Below are 21630 nucleotides of genomic sequence, written 5' to 3'. Positions count from 1 at the left end.
ATATCTTCTTTCTTTTCTAAAATTTAAAGGGTTCCCCCTATATAGATGTGGACTATTCAACAACGAGCACAACTCACGAAACTCCTCTTTTGATCAACATTGTCAAAAGTTTCTCGGTCTTCCACCGATAGTAAGTCAACGTTGGCCCAAACGGCTGCTCTGACACCAAATTGATGTAGCCTAGGAGATAAAAGGAGATAAATCTCCAATAATAAAAACCAAAGTTTTTATCAAAAGTTGTCAATACAAGAAGATAATCTCTCTATTTCTAGAGAATTGCCAAGCAAACTAATCCTAATCCTAATTAGTCAAAGAAACTAATCCTAATCCTAATAAACCAAGGAAACTAATCCTAATTCTAATCATGGAAACTAATCCCAATCCTAATCAACTAAGGATTTGACCATAATACCCTAACTTATCCTAATCCTACTACATCACTAGGAGAGGTATAGATAAGAAAATACAAATATAACTAGTTGAAAACTTATGCCACCTTCCATATAACAGTCTGATAGGCTGTAACCAGACAACGTCCACCCATAATTTGCAGTATCTCATACATATATATAAACGACATGAAGGCTGATAAATAAAACAATAAAAAGTGAGGAGATCCTCCAAGAAATACAGTGCAACTTCACTTCTAAGCACATTATTGAACATAGAAAAAGTAAATAAATTTATGTATAGAAGTCAATACATAGAAACTAGGCAGCATCAGCCCACAACGAGCACGGTCTTATAGATAAAATTAAAATTAAAAAGAAAAAACCATATATGGCTGATAAATAGAGCACATAAAATGTGATGAAAACCTCAAACCAGTTTGTGCCGTCAACCATTATGAGTAGACAATGAATGTAAAGAAAACAACAAATATTTGTTTTCTACTGTCGCATATAAGTTTTCTTATATATTAAACTATGAAGCTGTACCTCTAAAGCAGACATGGCGGAAAAAAGATTGAAATTATCCCCATGAATAAGTTCCCCATCTTGAAGATCTGAAACAAGATATATTTTAAATAGATAGTTGTAAGACAAATGGAATCCAAAAATGGCTTATTCAAGTTACTTAAGAGAAGAACAAAAATTGAGTATCAACGGGTTACAATTAAATATAGTCTATTAGTTGACTAATGGGACGAATTAACAAAATAATGAAGTTGATACTAGTACATAAAACTAGATCAACACGCCAATCTTTTAAATGAATCTGCTAAAAGTATTCCAATTCAATTCTTTTATGCAGGCAATGATTAAATGCCTCTCCAATGTTGAGCGGGTAGCAAAAGTCATGAGATGAACTTTAATAGCAAAATTAATAGCTACAGAGAGAGCAAATTTGTGCACATTGCTGAATGCAATAATGTTTGTAAAGAAGGTAAACACAAAAATCATAATATATTCCTACTTTATGAAAGCATGAACTATAAAAATCAATAAATTAACAACGAGATCAATTGCTCAACAAACAATCATTGTGGAAGTTATAACCTTAGCAATCATTTACCTACTCATACAGCTACATTATCAGAAACCCAACGCAATTAGAAGCCTCCATTTAAGTTAAATTAATTTCATTTTCCTGCTTTAACATTCTCTCTTTTCTTGTAAAGCCTAGTCTCAGAAGTACTAATAAGCGATTAACCAATGCTATACGTCATTAGTGTGTCAACCACAGAGATTTAAGAAACAAAGACAGTTCCACTCACCGTAAGTTAATCAAATCACTAAACGATGAATATCACAAAAAAAATCGTTCACGCAAAACATAATAACAAAATAATCAACATCTCAGTCTGAAACGGAGCAATCACAATGTCTAATGAAATAATAAAAGACAAACAAGTAAATAAACAAAGAACAACCTCCGCAGGCAGCTTCGAGAAGAGGCGACACATCGGCCCAAACAGTATGCTCGCCGGAAGGAATCGGAGAGGCAATTTGAGGTGCATGAGTGGCCATAGTTCCTTCTTCTGGTTCTTTATCGGCCATCGAGAGGCAGCTGGAGGTTCAGAAGCTTTGATGTGTGGGTCTTCGACAAGTCGTCGTGGAGAAGAGGAAGATGAAGAGAGAGTGGGGACGACGGTGTCGGTTCTTCAGGTCGAGGTTTTTCGAATAATTTGGTTTCTTCTGTGACCAACTTTGGCAGAGGTTTAATAGTTTGTGTCACGGAGTAAACTGAAATTAGGCTTAGGGCTTGACTGACTTTGTATCTTCTCATCAATAGTTTAACTTCGAGTGAAGGACATACCGATATTATTTTGGCAAATGGATATATTTTTTTAGTTCAAACAAATACATAAGTTTTGGATTTTGTGTTGGTTTAGTCATTGATGTCCAATTTCTGGATTCAAACACGACGAGATCCCTCAACAGGCAATAGGAAAAAAAAATTCTCCGATATGGGACGGAGAATGCATTTTTCATTCTGTCCTCACCCCGATTTTATTTAGTATAGTTATCTTGTTATTATTATATAAATATTATATTTAAATTTTAAATTTGATTATTTATTGAAAAAGATAAATATTTAAATTGAATATTTAAATTTAGATTATTATGTGAATAATTTTACTTATATTTATTTCTTTCTACTAAAAAATTAATTGGCTTTTTTAGGCCAAATTTTGAATAATTTATCTTTAATTTTAAATTGTCATGGGATGGGAATGAAATGGGAGGCGGGGATGGGGAATAACATCCTCGCCCACGCCAGCCCATGGACATCTCTACTTTTGGTGATCCAGAACTTTGTGTCAGTTTCATATGATTAGAAGTTTAGCCATATATTTCTAAATTTGTTTTTATATATAGTCCCTAAATTTAAGATACGTAAAATAGATCTCTATATTTTTTTTGGTGTATTTGATAGATTCTTATAATTTCAAATTTATATTCAATAGGTAATAGGTCTCTTATATATACTCGTTTGAAACTAGTGTATTACGCATGTTGAATAAAATTTAAAATGTAATTTTAATACAATTTTATTGAATAATAATGTGATTTAGATGTGAGTTTATGAGTATTGCATGAATTGTTGTCACACATATCATTGTCCATGGAGGATAGGTGGAAGTTTTTTCAAGAAAAACTAATGTAGTCTTTTCACATATTCATGTTATCACTTTTCAAATGCATTTTGGAAAGAGTTTTTTTAATTGAAAGAAATGAAATAGCCAAATTTTTATGACGTTACAACTTCATTTTACATTTTCTCATATATCTTTAAAGTAAATATATGTAAGAGAAAAGAAAACTTTTATATTTCTTTCACTTGTCAACAATTATTAGTACATCTAAATTTTCATTAATTTTTTTAGTTTAATATCTAAATTTTCATTAATTTTTTTAGTTTAATATTTAAATTTTAATTAATCATTTGTAGTGCATAATTTGTAAATTAAGAAACTAAATAACGACAATAAATAATAGTCCAAAAATGAATTAGGAGACAAAATATATTAAAATTTGGAAATCAAGATATGGACATAATAGTTCAAAAACAATTATCTAAATAAATAATTTTGTAAGATGAATATCATAAGTATGATAAATAAAACGATAATAATATCATTTCTTATTGTTGTGATTTTAAGGGAAAAAATCAATGAATATATCCACGTATTACAAATAATTTTGTTTAATGAAAATTATCAATGTTACATATTGTCACAACAAAAGAAAAGTAAAATGAAGTTAAGGTTAATAAGTAATTCAATAGAAATATATATATAGGACAAAGAATGACAATGAATAATAAAGAAGAGAAGCAAACCTTAACCAAGAGAAACTCAATTAAAATTAAACTCATAAATTTTAGAAAATTAATTATAGAAATAAAGTGCGCAGTGTCGTAACTTTTCATATTCTAACATTAACTCTCAAAAATATAAATTGGGCATTTATTAAACAAATAATTATACATGTATGAGGTATATATAGGTGAAAAGGTGAAAAGATGTTAAACATTGATTTTATTTTGAAGAAATATTAATTTTATTGAATATTTTTATTAAATGTAATATGTAACTACAAAACATAAAATAAATAAATAAATAAATAAATAAAAACATAAGAAATTATAACAGTATAGAATTTTTTGTAGTAATAATTTTTTTACATTTTTAAATAATTTAATAAGTACATTTTAAAAAATTAATTATAATTTTGTCCAGTGCACGATTATTTTTTTCTTCATATTCTTACTTTTTCAAATTTTAAATTAATTAATTATTATTAGTGGCATATTTTTGTAAATTTAAGATTCGATAAAGGGACAAATTAGTCCAAAAATGATTATTCCCTTAAGCTATTTTTTAAGATATATATACAAAACTGAAAGTTCATAGATATGTTAGGCATTTGTGACTTATTAGACAATTAAAATTTTAGAAATTTATTAGATACAGTTTTGAAATTTTAAAGACTAAACTTGTACTTTAACATTCACATAAATATAAAATTAATTGTTGTAAGAGTAATTATTTTAAATGATAAAACTACTGAAAATATTTTCAAATATAGCAAAATGTCACTATCTGTCTATCGTAGTAGATCGCAATAGACATCTATATAAATATCTATTGCAGTCTATCATCTAATATTTAAATCAAACAATATTACTTACAAAATTATAAAAGTTTCAAATATATAAGCAAATAACGAAATTTGAAATCTTTATTAAAATTTCTTAAAATAAAAGTTAAAACAATTAGTTTTGTTAAAATAATTTATTAAATACTAAAAGTTATTTATATACGTGTATGAAGGAGAGAAAAAAGTTATTTATATAAGGTAAATTTACATTCAACAGGAATCCAACACTTGAAAGGGGGTACAGTCCACTTTGGATTGATCCATGACCACTCAAACAAGGTTTATAACGTGTATATATATACACAATCAAAATCAATTGAGGGGGTCATGTGCCCTACATATTGATCTATTCATAGATTGATTATTATAGATAGTGGTTATCACAGTCGATAGATTATAATAGTTTATATATTATAATAGTGTGTTTGGGTCCATACTATTTTAGTATTTGTTATCACAATAATCTTTATTATTTATGAGGAGAGATGATAACAGCTATGATAGATAATAGTTCACTCCACCCAAAGCAAGTTGGGTTTCAAACGCCCCCTTAAATTTTGATATAGGTTATATTGCAAATTTGGCCCTTATAGTGTGAATAAAGTTATAATTTAGTTCTTATGGTTTACTATTAGAACTTAGTCACTATGATTCGATAAATCCTTGTAAATAGTTTCTGAAACAAAGTTACTTATGATTGTTTTATTAAATCATCAAAACTATTTATGAGATTTTATCAAACTATTAGGAATTAAATTCAAACTTTCTCCAAATCATGGAAATCAAATTTGTAATTTAACCTAAAACTTTAAGCTAATGGGTTATGGAAAGAAGTTCAAACCAGTTGTCATTGTGATATGAATCGCTTAGACATCAAATTATTATCTATATTTTATTTAATAATTTTGATGTGTTTTTAGCATTTTTCAATTTTGTCATTTTTATGACATTAAAGTAGAGATAACTTAGTCTTTTTATGTTGCGTTAGAGTTTTTATTGAGAGGCTATTGAAACCTTGCTATTAGATTGTTTTAATCAGATTACGATGAATTGAGTTTTAGCCTTTATGCTTGTTTTCACGGTCAAAGAGCTTCTTTAATTTGCAATTCATTTGAGACATGTTAAGAACATTCAAATGGGATTGACATCTGTCTTGTGGAGTATTTGAATCTTGGGCTAGGGAACTTTTCTTTGTTTCAAGATATTTGATTTTAAAGCAATCCGTGACTAACCCAATCTTTAGGATTGAAATCATATTGATTTGAGGGTTTTAGTGATTGAGAATTAGGGATTCTCCCAAAAGGGTTTCTAATTCTAATTCACTAGAGTTTTCATATTATTTGGTATCAGAGTGCTCTAGATCGGATATATCCTGTGAGTACTATTTAGAATTTTATCTTCAGATTTTGTTTTGGTTGAAAAAAAGAAAATTGTGAAAAAAGAAGATAAGTCGGGGCTGTCATTGGAATTCAAAAGAAAAAAAAAAGTCGATCGATATTGTGGAATTAAAAAAAAAATGAGTTGTGGATCAATCAACTATAGACTTGAGAAGGAGTAGAATTGAAATGGAGGAAAAAAAAAAGGAATAAATTTTGTTGGCATGCCCGAAGATTCAATCGAAATCAGGAAAAAAAACAAAGAAGAAAATTGAAAAAAAAAAAATTGAAGGTGAGGCTGCAAAACGTGAAAATCAGAGGGAAAAAATTCCAAGCAGATACACGTCAAGCAACCACGTCAATTAAGCAGCTAATTTTTCATGAGTTTAGGTGAATTTCGCAAGTCATGTATACACAAGAAAGAGTTTTGAAGAATAGTTGTCATGTTTGATTGAAACATGCTTCAGTTGTTCTCTGGAAGTAATTCAAATCCAGACGAGTATCTTTTTTTAGAGGAAGAAATCAATGTTATATTTGATCACCAACAGTGAAAAGAGAAAAGTAAAACTTATCGCTTCTACATTTGAAGATTGTGCACTAATATGGTGGAATAATTTATTGTCGAATAGGAGAAGAAGCAAAAATCATGCAATACCCTCATGGAAAGAAATCAAGGTTCTCATGAGGAACCATTTTATACCTAAATCTTTCCACAAATTGCGAACTTTGAAACAAGGGAGCAAAAGTGTGGAAAGGTACTATGAAGAGATGTCACAATTGCTTGAGGAGATGATCATATATGAGGATGAGGAAGCTACCATCAATCGTTCTATAAAGAACTTAGTGAAAAGATTGTTCATATACTTGTCGATCATGAAGAAATTCAACCATGTGAGGATTTGGAAGAAATGGTGCACATTGCCATCAACATTGAATGACAACTCCAAAGGAAATCTTTAAAGTACACTAAATCTAAGCCCAATTCCAATGCCACCACACTAGTGGAAAAAGTTAGTTTATCTACTGATGCATTAATAACATGCGATGAGTTGATAGGACTATTATGGTTTAACGTTTAGTTTTATCTAGTCAAACCCAAGTGCAAATTCAACCAGAGTCCTCAGGGTCGAACGCAAGGATTGCTTGCTAACGTGCGATGAAACTAAAGATATGATCGTAGTGCAAATTAAACGTTCAAAATGGTTGAATGAATGAGGTATTTTAAATCTAGGTATGATGCGATGAAAATTATGTCTAAATGACTCGGTGTGAATTTGGTGACAGATATATGATGAATGGGTTGAAAGAATTATCACCAACACTTCCTAAACAACTAAGTGGATTGTGTGATCAAGCATGCACTCAATGTAACATCCATCACTTCTTAGTGTATCTAGCCACATTATATTATTTCTAAGATGCGCGTGATGAGTGCAATGTGCTGAGGATATACGTATTTCTAAGAAATATCCTCTTTTATTTTATGCGATCTAAATCTAAGGTCTTTTAAACTTAGATTAAATGTACTTATAACAATCTCTCAATCGATTCAAGCAAGTCATATGAAGGAAATCAAACATGAGGATTTCCATGAGCAGCGAAATGATTGTTCCAAATTCCATTCGAAATTAAACATACACAATTACAGAACACAAAAAGAAACTAACTGGTTATACACAATACGAAATTACGGCATGCTTTAAGATAAGATCAAGAGATAGAGTATCATACCTTTGATGACTTATTCTTCAAACTCCTTCAGTCACGAACGCTCGTTCAATCTTCAAGACAGCGATACACGAACGCTCGGACACAATGATTGTAACACAACACGATCAACAGCGAACACTACATGAGCAATGCGAACACACAACGAACGACTTCAAAACCTCGAACTTAGTCGAGTAGAGTGAGGACACCACCACAATGGTTACCTTGGTATTCTCAATGTGAGAATTCATAAGTGTAGGCTCTGTATGGTCTTGGTTAGAGGAAGAGACTGGAGGAACAATAATCATTTAGACGATTGAGCAAGTGGGAGATGAGAAGTATCTATCGTATAAATGAATGCTCAATCGTGTAAAAGAAGGTAGCCAATTGTATAGACAACGCCCTGCGATCATTTAGCTACGACCAGCTGAGTGAACTATCGTATAGTAACACTCCACGATCGTTTAGTCTCTTTATCAGCTATCATTTAGTGAAACCATTTCATTTGACAACATTCTATGAGTTCCTTTCCGAAAGTAGTAACTCTCCTAATTTTAGGAAAACATTTTTTCTTTTATGTCACGGTTACCATAAAACCACCAGTAACCTCTCACTCAATTGGTTATTAGAGAAAAAGAGATAATATCCAATAATTAATATTATTATAAATAAATATGACAACCAACTTACCATACTATATTTATAACCTATAGTTTTAATATTTTATCTCATGAAACATATAAACCATAGTACTTTTTATATTTTATGGTACTTAATGTTAATCACGTTTACATTAATCTTCCACTTGATGTATCTCATACATCACACAGATTATATCATATATAATCAAATTTTCTCTTGTCAATTTGAACATTTCAAATCAACCCCAAGAACTGATTCTTGACTTGAATCCATTGAGTTACCAAGGAGACCTTATGGATCTACAGCTTGAAGCTCCAACGGTATGTGAATAGCTGACTAAACTCTTTAGTCACGGAATCCACCATCTGTTAACTCTCGGGCACTCCATTAAAGACCGACAGCTGCACTCTTCTCATTATAGATATATTTTGTGTCCATATCAACCAATCAATAGTGTGATAACCCTTCACAGATCGCTTGTAAGTACAGTTGAGCCAATATACCGTTTTGCCCCTGTAGTTATATCTAACTTCTTAAGTACCACTGATCCCTCTAATGAACATAAGTCATAGTCCTACTATGACTGAGTCATCTCTTCCAAAGAGATGTTGTGGCCACTATGTTTAAGACCTGAAATCAACCCTTAAGGGAGCAATCTATCTACATACCCCTGCTTCGGGGAATAAGTGAATTCCATCTTATGTAACTGAGTTCCCAACTCCCAAATCAGACAAATCCCCAAAAAGGTAGGCATTTTGAGTTGGCAATCTGGTCACTCTCACCCATACTAATCAAAGGACTGCCCTCAAAGGCATGAGTTCTCAAAACACTCAGGATTAGGGTCATGTCACCTATGGTCGTTTAGGTGAGATGTAAGTCTCAAGTATCAACAACGTTATATAAAGAGATTAGTCATCTCGTGGTCCGGTCTTATACAAACTCTTTATATAAGGCACCACTCTTGCATGTCTCCACGTGAATGGTCAGGATCTCCATCTGTAGTAGTTCACAACACTTGCAAACCTCTAAAAAGCAGGCTGTATCTGTAGTGTCACCAGGATCATGTATCCTTCCTTAATCCTTATACTACAGACCTTTTTTAGGTTATCACTTAAGACATGATCCACTCGAATATTTCATATACATGCTTAAGGTTACATATAATAACCATGGAGCTTTGTTTATTGAATATGAGTAAATGCAAAATAAAATAACTCTTTTTTTATTCATAACAATGTGTACAGTTTATAAACTACGAGACTCCAGGAGAATTAGGACACTAATCTCAATCATCTCCCACTTGTCTTAATGCCTCAGAAGACTAATGTACAATACATGAAAAATACAAGTACAATATACAATAAATTAGGGCATACTCTATACCCCAATATCATCTCCCACTTGCTCTAGACAAGATGCCACATGTCCCATAGACCCAGACTTTCCAGATGACCCTCAAACACTTTAGCTGTGAGAGCCTTTATAAACGGATCAGCAACGTTGTGCTCCGATGCGATCTTCATGACTATCACATCACCGCGATGCACAATCTCCCTGATCAAATGATATTTCCGTTCGATATGCTTGCCTCTATGATGACTCCGAGGTTCCTTCGAATTTGACACAGCCCCACTGTTATCACAATAAAAGGTGATCAACGAATCCATATTTGGAACAACTTCCAAATCTATAAATAATATCCTCAGCCAAACAACCTTCTTAGTTGCTTCACAAGCGGTTACGTATTCGACTTCCATAATGGAGTCAACGATGCATCCTAGCTTGATGCTTCGTCATACTACAGTCCCTCCATTTAGAGTGAACAGTGAACATTGACCCCGATGTCGATTTACGAGAATCTCTATTAGTCTGAAAGTCAGAGTCTGTGTATCCTTTAAGGATCAAATCCTTATCTCCATACATGAGCATGTATTCCCTTGTTCTCCAAAGATACTTGAGGATCGTTTTGACCACCGTCTAGTGATCTAATCCTGGATTGGACTGATAACGACTGACAATCCCTACTGCATAGCAAATGTTGAGTTTGGTACACAACATTGCATACATTAAGCTTCCTACAGCTGAAGTATAGGAATCCGTCTCATCTCCTCAGCCTCTTGAGTTGTCTTAGGACATTGATCCTTAGACAAAATGATTCTATGCCTGAAGGGTAATAAACCCCTCTTGGAATCCTGCATCCTGTACCTGATCAATATTTGATCAATGTATGATGCCTGAGACAAGGTTGACCTCTTGTTCTTGCGATTCGAATGATCTGGATCCCTAGAACATACTGCGCCTCACCCAAATCTTTCATTTGAAACTGGGTGGCTAGCCACTTTTTAATGTCAGTAAAAAACCCTACATCATTCCCAATGAGTAGGATATCATCCACATACAATACCAGAAAAATTACTGATCTGTTGATGATCTTCTTATAAAAGCAAGGCTCATCAACGTTATAATCAAAGCTAAACGATTTGATCGCACTGTCAAATCTAATGTTCCACAATCTAGACGCTTATTTTAGCCCCTAAATGGACCTATTAAGCTTGCAAACTCTTTGCTCTTGATCTGGAACTATGAACCCCTCTAGTTGAGCCATGTAGATGGTCTCATCAAGATTACCATTAAGAAAAGTAATTTTGACGTCCATTTTCCATATCCATAATCATAAAATATGGCCATGGACAGGAGTATTCTGATAGACTTCAGCATGACAACAGGTGAGAAAGTTTTCTCACAGTCCACTCCCTTGACCTGGGTATAACCCTTTGTCACGAATCTAGCCTTAAAGGTTTGCACTTTTCCATCTACACCTCGTTTTCGCTTGTAGATCTACTTACACCCTATAGGTTTTACACCATCGGGTTGGTCCACAAGTTCCTAGACTTTATTGAAGTACATAGACTCCATTTCCTAGTTCATGGTTTTAATCCACTCATCTTTGTCAACATCCTCCATCGCTTGCTTATAAGACGATGGATCCTCAACCCCATCATCAGAAATGATGTTTTGGGCTTCAGTCAAATCCATGTAGCATTTCGGTGGGTTCATAACCCTCCCACCACGTCGAGGCAGTCTCAACTCTTGAGATGGTCGAATAGATATACTGACCTCAACAACTCTTGTTGATCTGTCAGTCTATTCAACAATTCTTGTTGAACCCTCGATAGTCTCAGTTTCATTAGAAATCTCACGTAAAACAAGCTTACTTCGTGGTTTATGAACCCTGATGTGGTCTTCTTCTAAGAAGATAACATTTGTAGAAACAAACACTTGTTTCACTCGGATCATAGAAGTATTCACCCCTCGTTTCCCCAAGGTAGCCTACAAAGAGGCAAACTTTTGAACGTGGTTCCAACTTCTTCGGGTTAGTCATAAGCACATGAGCCGGATACCCCCAAATCCTGAAGTGATGTAAACTACCTTTATGGCCTCTCCACAACACAAAAGGTGTTTCATAAACACTTTTCGAAGGAACATTGTTCAAAATATAGCATGCAATCTCCACTGTAAAACCCCAAAACGAATCTGGAAGATGAGCATAACTCATCATAGACCGAATCATGTCCAACAAGGTTCTATTTCTCCTTTTTGATACACTATTCTGCTGAGGTGTACCTAGGGCCGAGAGTTGGGACGTAATTCCATGTTCTATCACATAGTTCTGGAATTGGAGGTCCATATACTCTCCACCACGATCAGATCATAGTATTTTTATCTTCTTACCTAACAAGTTTTCAACTTCAGCCCTATACTCTTTGAACTTATCAAGGGCTTTAGACTTACGTTGCATTAGGTAGAGATATTCGTACCTTGAATAATCATCTATGAAAGAGATGAAATGTTCATACCCACCTCGAGCCTTAACACTCATCGGACCATAGAGGTCTGAATGTACAAGCTCCAAGGCTTCCTTGGCTCTATAACATTTTCTAATAAAAAGTCGTTTGGTCATCTTGCCTTCGAGGCATGATTCACACACCGACAATGAGTTTTCTTCTAAACTCTTTAGAAGTCCACATTTCACCAACTACTCAATCCTATTGAGGTTGATGTGACATAATCTTAGATGCCAAAGATGGGCGTTTTCCTTTGGAGAAACCTTTGGTCTTTTAGCTGTTGTTGCCATACTGAACATTTTAGTATTAAACAAGGTTTTTATGACTAACGGCCTTAGTACATACAAGTTATTTTCCATTGAACCAAAACTAATCTCCATCCCATTCTTGAAAATAAAACCTTTACTCTTAGAAAAGGAGACGGTATAACCTTGTTCAATGAGACAAGAAATCGAGATTATGTTTCTCTTGGTATGAGGAACTGTGAAAACATTATTTAGTAACAGATAGCTTTTCTTGTCCAAAAATAACTTTAGCCTATATACAGCAACATCTGAAACAACCTCACAAGTGCCGACTTGAAGAGTCAACTTTCCCTATGGCAACGTTTGCTAGGAACTAAATCCTTGATAAAAGGAACTGACGTGATTAGTAGCACCCAAATCAAGGACCCCGGTAGAATCATCATTCTCTACCAAATACGTCTCTAAGACCAATAAATAATATTTACTGTCTTTAGACATCCCCCTCTTTTGAAGAGTAGTGGGATCAGAATCAGAACCTAAATAAACTCCAAGTTCCATTTCAGAGAACACTTCTTGTCGATGAACTTCAACAGAGTCAGCAACACTTGCTTTCTCTTCCTAGAGATTAACTTAGGAACTGACACTATTGGTATTGTCATCCATCCCTCTGTGCTCAAAAAGTAAGAACTGACGTTCAAGCAATTCTTGCAACGAGTTCATGATCTCACGTGCAATGACCATGTTCTCTAAAGGAAATCGTGCATGAGGATTTCCATAAGCAGCGAAAAGATCATTCCAAATTATAATCATATATGAACTTTACAAATAAGTCATAAAAAAAAAACATACGGTTATGCATTCATTACAGAAATTACAGCATGATAATACAAATGATCAAGAAGAAACTTTACACACATTTGTAGACTCATCGCCCAGCTCCTTGATCACGAACGCTCGAACACAGCAACATCTGAACGCTCGTCCAACATGACCGCTACACTACACGAACACCACGCACTCAAACTCAGCAATTGCCTCGGTCATGAACTCCCCAACAACACGAACAGCCTCCACAGAACCTCGATGGCGTCGAGTTGAGTATGACACCACCAAGAAGGCTACCTTGGTATTCTCGGTGTGAGAATCCAAAGGGTGGGTTCTGTGTGGACTTGATTTGAGGCAAAAGATGGAGGAATCAACAATCGTGTAAACGAATGAGCAAGTGGGAGAAGACAAAACCTATCGTATAGGTCGATGCCCAATCGTTTAACAAAAGCTAAGTGATCGTCTAGCAAAAGCTAAACGATCGTTTAGCTGTGTCTCTGTCGCCTACAAACACTACACGGTCATTTAGCTCGCTCCAAGTTGTCGCTTAGTAAATCCTATTTACTTGACAACTTTTATGAGATTCCAAGAGAAAAAAATCTCAAAAAAAAAAATTCAACCTTACTAAAATTAGGAAAACAATTTTCCTTTTATCTCACGGTTACCATGAAACCACCAATAATCTCCCACTCAAATGGTTATTAGAGAAAAAGAATTAATTATCCAATAATTAATATTATTATAAATATAAATGATAACTAACTTACCATAATATATTTATAATCTATAGTTTTAATATTTCATCTCATGTAACATATAAACCATAGCTCTTTTTCTATTCCATGGCACTTAATGTAAATCTTATTTACATTAATCCTCCACTAGATGTATCTCATACATCATACTGATCATTATCATATATAATCGAATTACCTCTTGTCAATTTAAACATTTCAAATCAACACTAAGAACTGATCCTCAACTGAATCCATTGAGCTACCAATGGGACTTTATGGACCTGTAGCTCGAAGGTCCAACGGTACATGACTAACTGACTAAACTCTTTAGTCACGGGATCCACCATCTGTTAACTATCAGGCACTTGATGCATTATTTTATGTGGTGAATTAATGAAAGAAATTACAGTGATGGAAAAATGCGTTGTGCAACAAGTTTTTTTAGTAGAACCCAAGTATAAATCCTATTGAGTTTCCTGGTAAGTCCAGGGTCGAACTCAGGGACTAAGAAAAACAATATGCGATAATAATTTTTAAGATGAATTTGTGGTAACCAATAAATCAAAGATTTGTTGGGTTGTTGTTTACAGTATCAAATTTATGTGGTGGAGTTAAGAAAATAGTCAATATTACAGAAGATGCGATTAATATACGGAGGAACGGGTTGGGAAGGGGTTCAGCTAACACTTCCTAGGATTGCGTTCATGTTATATGATCATGCAACACACATACAATAGCAAATCATCTCTCAATGCAAATGCTACGACTTCTAGTTTTAGAACGCATGTGATATATGCCAAGAAGTCTATAGGACCTACACATAAGCCTCTATTCTTGTTTATGCGATGACGAATGACATACACACATACAAGGCGACTGCATAATACCATAACCTATCTCTAGGGTGCATGCGATGCATGTTGGCAAACAGAACTTATCTCTAAGTCCCTATCTCTTGCTTATGCAGATCTAATCTTGCTCTCTCGTGTCTAAATTCTAACCTAGCTCTCTCAAGTCTTGGGTTCTTTCTTTAGACTCTCTCTCGAGTAGCTCTAAAAGGGTGTTGGACGCAACATAAGACAAGATAATTGCATGCAATGAAGATCCTAGGTCATGTTAGCTAAGTTCTTCTCAACCCATTCACTAGATTTAGCTACTCATGCGTGCTTGTAAGAGAGTGAACAGATGTAGATAAACAAGTTCCATTTTATAGATATAGAATTGAAATACAAAATAACAATGCAGAATAAGAATAAAGAGCCTGGTAGCAATCTCTTACTTCTTAAGGCTTTTACACTGTTCTTCTATACTTTGCTCAAAAGATAATCTTGCTCTCGCAAGAGTCAGCCCTCTCTCTACTTTTCCACGCCTCATTGGTTCTCTCTCGAGCTGACTAGGGCAATCTTCTGGCGTTTTTTTCCTTCTCCTGTTCCACCTTCTAAGTAAAATAAAAACTATGAACAAGGCTACATCTATTTATAGAGAAAATTATCTAACTGTCGAATTCCATCACTGAAGGTGGTCTCTGGTATTTATAGAGCTTCGGAGTGAAAGACTTATTCTCTCTTATGATTGCACTGAAGGGATGACATTAATTCTTTGTCTGACGCGCTGAATATTTGTCACCGAAAAATTGAGTGTACTTGCTACAATAGATCGTTAACGACTTGTCAACTTAATTTGGAATCGACCGTCATCAGCTTTCTGTCCTATCGTGATTTATTATGCTTTTCACCCAGATGCGCCCACCAAGATGTGCCGGCTCTATGCGGCAACCTTCTCGAGCAGATATTTGCGAGCGCAAATGATCGCATAGCCTTGCGTTAACGCAATCTCTTAATGCGCTCGACCGTTGATTTCTTTGGATCGCACTTTCTACCTTGCGTCAATGCATATTCTACACAAAAATACATAAGTTAACTGTTTCAATGCGATGGACGCATGCGACCCCAATATTATGAACTTAATGCTTTTTTTGGACGCAATCTTATATATTTTTATCATCGCAAGTCTGTATTGTTTAATAACTTAGCACTGCAATAACGTGCATTTCTGCCCGTTATCACACCCCAAATTTAAACAATGCTTGTCCTTAAGCATAAGCTAAAGATTTCCTTTAGAAAGTCGACCACCTTCTCTTTCCCTAGATTTCTCAAGGATGCCTTATTCAAACCTATACACAAAAATTTCCTTAATTCTTATCCAGGTTTTTTCGTAAAATATTTCTAAAATTTAGGGACCGCAATTTTAACCTTGAAAAAGACTTTACTAGATTCCAGGACATCGCATGATTTATTTCAACAAAACTTTTTTCATTGGGGTGTTAAATGATTTTTTTATCCTTGCATATTTTAGACATTATTTTTTTTCTCTAACCTTGTGCCAATCCAAGTGCCTCGCCTTCGTTTTGGCTTGCCCCCACGTATGTCATGCGGACATCCAACTACGAGCAAGGCACTCTTTCTCAAACTAAGCTCATGCTTATTTGGCAGTAGAGTTGCGGTCATTTATTTATGCGTTGATCACGATTCCTACCTTTCTTTTGGCTTGCCCCTACATGTGTCATGCGGACATCCAACTACGAGTAGGATCCGATTGCAACATTATTATTATTATTATTTATTTATTTTATAAGCAAGGCTAAAAATAGCAAGGTCGAAGATGGATACCACACCCCCAAATTTAAAATGCGGCAATGTCCTCATTGCCAAAAGATTGAAAGAAGTCATGCGATGTTTTTAGGAAGTTTCGTAAAGGGTCGGTTTGAAAGAAAGCTAGCAGACCACTAACTTCTAGAAATATTTCATGAGGTGACTGTCCTAAAATTAAGTTGACTCTAGTGTGTACGAAAATATAGAAGCATGCGTTTCATCATTGAAATCATAATTGGCAAAGAGAAATCATACGGTGACTTACTAAATTGATCAATGTTAAATGATTGTGGTAACCAAAAAGGATGCGGTGATAAAATTTTCAAAATTAAAATGCGATGCGATAATGCTAAATTTGGAATAAAGTCAAGGAAAGATAACCCCCAAATTTGCATTGTCGCCCACATTAGATGTTGACGCATCCTGCTTTGCGGCAATCCATTTTCTTTTGATTGCGGTGACGAAATAAAGTAGTTGTCTTCGTGTAGCACCTTCGTGAACGTTCACCTCGATCGTTGCAAAAAAAAACATTGAGAGGATCAAATAATCATTAAAAAAAAAACAAAGTTAACAAAATCATTTATCACGATCGCCCCTTTTTTATTTTATTTTTTATTTTTTTATATAAATAAACGATAACAGTTAAAAGAAAGGTAATGAAAGTTCATGAAGCATTGATTTAAAAAGGATATTTCAAAAGGAATACGTCCCTGATGAGTTTAAGTTGCATAGTAACTCAGGGACTGCTTATTTCAAGCTGGACTTTTTACGTCCGCGGTGGTTTTTTCTCCTTTTCCCGGTCTTCTAGAATCTTGACTGCCTTAATCCAGAGCTTTTCCCCGTTAATGATCATCCCAATCTCCCCCTTGCGCACATTAATTTGAGCACGACTGGTCGAGGGGAATGGTTGTCCTAATATGATGGGTGCATCTTCGTCCGCTTTATAGTCCAAAATGATGAAGTCTGCCGGCAAGATGAATTTGTCAATTGAGATTGTGGCATCTTTCAACTCTCCCTTGGGATGTATTCGGGATCTGTCCGTAAGTAGGAGAGTCTTCATCGTGGGCGTGGGTTTGCCCATATTCAATTGTTTGAAAATTGATAGCGGCATTACCTTTATACTCGCCCCAAGATCGCATAGTGCTTGACCAATGTAGACCCCTCCAATGAAGCATGGTATCGGGAAGATTCCTGGGTCGCACATTTTTTGTGGAATCATAGCATTTTGCGTTACTGCCACTGTCGCGATCTTTTCTTCATCATTTTATTTCTTTTTCAATCTTTGCGAGAATGGTGGTAGCTGACTTCTTTTATCTCATGTTCTAAAAGCTTAAAGGTGGACGCAACTTCAGGGTTCATCTTCTCAGGCTCTTCTGAATTATAAGTCAATGGGTCCTCTGTTGTTACCACATTCAAATTGGTTGTGATGGGTTCCTCCCCTACTTCCGCAGTCATTTTTTCGCTTAGCAAGGAGACTGCTAAGCATTGTTCCTTCCCTGTACCCCCAGCGTTGCGAGGGCGCTCAGTTGAACTCGACAAAGCTCCTTGCGGTCTATTTTGAGCTCGCCCGCAATTTGTCCTAGCTGAATTTCGAGATTTCGGATGGACGATGCTTGATTCTGAAGCACTAATTCATTCTTCTCAATATACTGCTTCAACAAGCTCTCTAAGGACGAAGATTGCGGTGTCTGCGAACTGCTGGCTTGGTTATGTGTTGGATCGTTAGTTCGCAGGAAAAATTTGGGTGGCCCTTCTTTTTGCGCCATTTGTTGAAAGCTTTGTTGTTGATTTTTCCACGCGAAATTGGGTGGTTTCTCCACCCGGGGTTGTATGTATCGGAATAGGGATTATTCTTTATGAAGCATACTGATTGCGGATTTCATGGGCATTTTTCCATAGGATAAGCGTCTCCATAGATGACACAACTTGCGGTCGTTTGAGTAATGGCGTTGACCTGCCCTTTTTCGCTCCCGTACTATTAATTTCGATGCTTTGTATCAAACTCATCGTCGCAGTCATTTGGTTTTGAAGGGATATGATGGCCTCATTGTTCACGTCACTGTCTTTAATTCTTAATCTTTGATCACTTTCTCGCCAGTCCTCGTGATTTTTAAAAATGTGATCAAGTATATTTTTCGTCTCATTGTAAGTTTTATCAAGCAGACCACCAACTGCTGCCGCATTGGCAGCGGTCTGTGAAACAGAGTTCAATCCTTGGTAAAAAATCTCCATCTGTAAGCAGTCTGGTAAGCCATTATGTGGGCAGTCTCTTACCAGCCTCTTAAACCTCGCTTAAGCGTCGCTGAACGATTCATCAATTTTTTGTTCAAAATTCGTAATTAACTTCCTCCTACTTGCGTTCTCCGTTGGAGGAAAGTATTTTTTCATGAACTTTTCCACGACTTTTTCCCACAAAGTTCTCTCTCCCGGTTCGAGAGAATAAACCCATTTTCTTGCTTAATCGCATAAGGAAAATGGGAACAACGTTAGTCGAACTTCATTGGTGAAGATATTCGGGAACACAAAAGTGTTGCAAATCTCTGTGATGCTTCGGAGGTAGGCATGCGGGTCCTCGCCACGCCTTCCTCCAAACTGTCCAACAATTTGGATCATCTGCAACTTAACCGGTTTCATTTCAAACCTCGATCCATCTAGCGTTGGTCTCATGATTCCTGGGGAGAAATCGTAGAGGTTGGGCGACGCATAGTCCCGAATGGGTCTATTACGGTCATTCGCCAGGAGGATGGGTTCGCCATGACGTTGTTTTCATTTGGTGCTCCGTTTCTAGATTGTTCCGCCATTTTATCTTTCTCTTGTTGTTGACAGCTATTTCTCAGTCTTCGTTGGAATATTCTTTCAGTCTCTGGGTCGTAATTCACCAAGATTCAAAGCTGCAAAGAAATCAGAAAAATTATCGTTGGCATACTGAATTGCCGAAGTCACCGACAACGGCGCCAAAAACTTGATGCATTATTTTATAGGGCGAATTAATGAAAGGAATTGTGGTGATAGAAAAATGCATTGTGCAACAAGTTTTCTCAGTAGGACCCAAGTATAAATCCTATTGAGTTTCCTGGTAAGTTCAGGGTCGAACTCAAGGACTAAGGTAAACAATATGCGGCAATAATTTTTAAGATGTATTTGCGGTAACCAGTAAATCAAAGAGTTGTTGGGTTGTTGTTTACAGTATAAAATGTATGCGGTGGAGTTAAGAAAAGAGTGAATATTACGGAAGATGCGATGAATATGCGGGGAACAGGTTGAGAAGGGGTTCAGCTAACACTTCCAAGGATTGCGTTCATGTTATGCGATCGTACAACATATATACAATAGCAAATCATCTCTCAATGCAAATGCTACTACTTCTAGTTTTAGAACGCATGCGATATATGCCAAGAAGTCTATAAGACCTACACATAAGCCTCTATTCTTGTTTATACGATGATGAATGACATACACACATACAAGGGGACCGCATAATACCATAACCTATCTCTAGGGTACATGCGATGCATGTTGGCAAACAGAGCTTATCTCTAAGTCCCTATCTCTTGCTTATGCAGATCTGATCTTACTCTCTCGAGTCTAGATTCTAACCTAGCTCTCTCAAGCCTTAGGTTCTTTCTTTAGACTCTCTCTCGAGTAGCTCTAAAGGGGTGATGGGCACAACATAAGACAAGATAATCACATGCAATGAAGATCCCAGGTCATGTTAGCTAAGTTCTTCTCAACCCATTCGCTAGATTTAGCTACTCATGCGTGCTTGTAAGAGAGAACGAATGTTGATAAGCAAATTCCATTTTATAGATATAGAATTGAAATACAAAATAACAATGCAGAATAAGAATAAAGAGTCTGGTAGCAATCTCTTGCTTCCCAAGGCTTTTACATTGTTCTTCTCTACTCTGCTCAAAGATAATCTTGCTCTCACAAAAGTCGACCCTCTCTCTGCTTTTCCACGCCTCCTGAGTTCTCTCTCGAGCTGACCAGGGCAATCTTCCGGCATCTTTTCCCTTCTCTTGCTCTGCGTTCTAAGTAAAAGAAAAACTATGAACAAGGCTATTTGTATCTATGGAGAAAATTATCTAACTGTCGAACTCCTTCACTGAAGGTGGCTTCATGTATTTATCGAGTTCCCGGATGAAAGGCTTCTTCTCTCTTATGATTGCACTGATGGGATGGCATTAATTCTCTGTCTGATGCGCCAAATATTTGTCACTAAAAAGTTGTGGCAGCTTTCTGTCCCATCAGTATTTATTATGCTTTTCACCTAGATGCGCCCACCAAGATGTGGCAGCTCTATGTGGCAACCTTCTCGAGTAGATATTCGTGAGCGCAAATGGTCGCATAGCCTTGCGTTAACGCAATCTCTTAATTCGTTCGGCCGTTGATTTCTTTGGATCACACTTTCCATCTTGCGTCAACGCATATTCTGCCCAAAAATACATAAGTTAACTATTTCAATGCGATGGACGCATGCGACCACAATATTATGAACTTAATGCTTTTTTTTAACGCAATCTTATATATTTTTATCATCGCAAGTCTGCATTGTTTAATAACTTAGCACTGTAATAACGCGTATTTTTGCCTGTTATCAGCACTTTACTAAAGACCGACAACTGAACTCTCCTTACCACAAATATATTATATGTCCATCTTAATTAATCAGTAGTGCGACAACCCTTCACAGATTGCTCGTAAGTACAGCTTAGCTAATAACCGTTATGCCTTTGTAGTTACATCTAACTCCTTAAGTACCACTGATCCCTCTAATGAACATAAGTCATAGTCTTACTATGAGTGAGTCCTCTCTTCCAAAGAGAAGTTGTGACCACTATGTTCAATCCCTGGAATCAGCCCTTAAGGGAGTAATCTCCCTACTTATCCTTGCTTCGGGAAAGGAGTGAATTCTATCTTGTGGATTGAGTTCCCAGCTCCCAAATCTGACAAGTTTCCAAAAAGGTAGGCATGTTGAGTTGGCAATCTGGT

At 35.7% G+C, this 21630-nt stretch overlaps 1 protein-coding gene across 5 annotated transcripts in view; it reads right to left on the bottom strand.

Moving 5' to 3' along the window:
• Window positions 1-2258, bottom strand: part of LOC120070623 (N-alpha-acetyltransferase 35, NatC auxiliary subunit) — a 15831-nt gene extending 13573 nt beyond the window's left edge. Inside the window, exons 1-2 of one of the 5 annotated variants that reach the window (XM_039022438.1) lie at window positions 1874-2258; window positions 939-1006 (exon numbers count right to left, since the gene is read on the bottom strand). In XM_039022438.1, coding sequence (XP_038878366.1) covers window positions 939-1006; window positions 1874-2000 — 195 coding nt within the window. In that variant the 5' untranslated portion in view covers window positions 2001-2258. Of the gene's footprint in view, window positions 1-938; window positions 1007-1873 lie in introns of those variants that run through there. The other 4 variants (XM_039022437.1, XM_039022439.1, XM_039022440.1 and 1 more) reach the window with 4 other exon arrangements.
• Between the last annotated feature and the right edge of the window lie 19372 nt (window positions 2259-21630).

This window comes from Benincasa hispida, chromosome 2, assembly GCF_009727055.1.
Source record: "Benincasa hispida cultivar B227 chromosome 2, ASM972705v1, whole genome shotgun sequence".
NCBI classification, from domain to species: Eukaryota; Viridiplantae; Streptophyta; class Magnoliopsida; order Cucurbitales; family Cucurbitaceae; genus Benincasa; species Benincasa hispida.
Note: the sequence above shows the minus strand (reverse complement) of the source record. Positions and strands in the feature narration are given on the sequence as shown.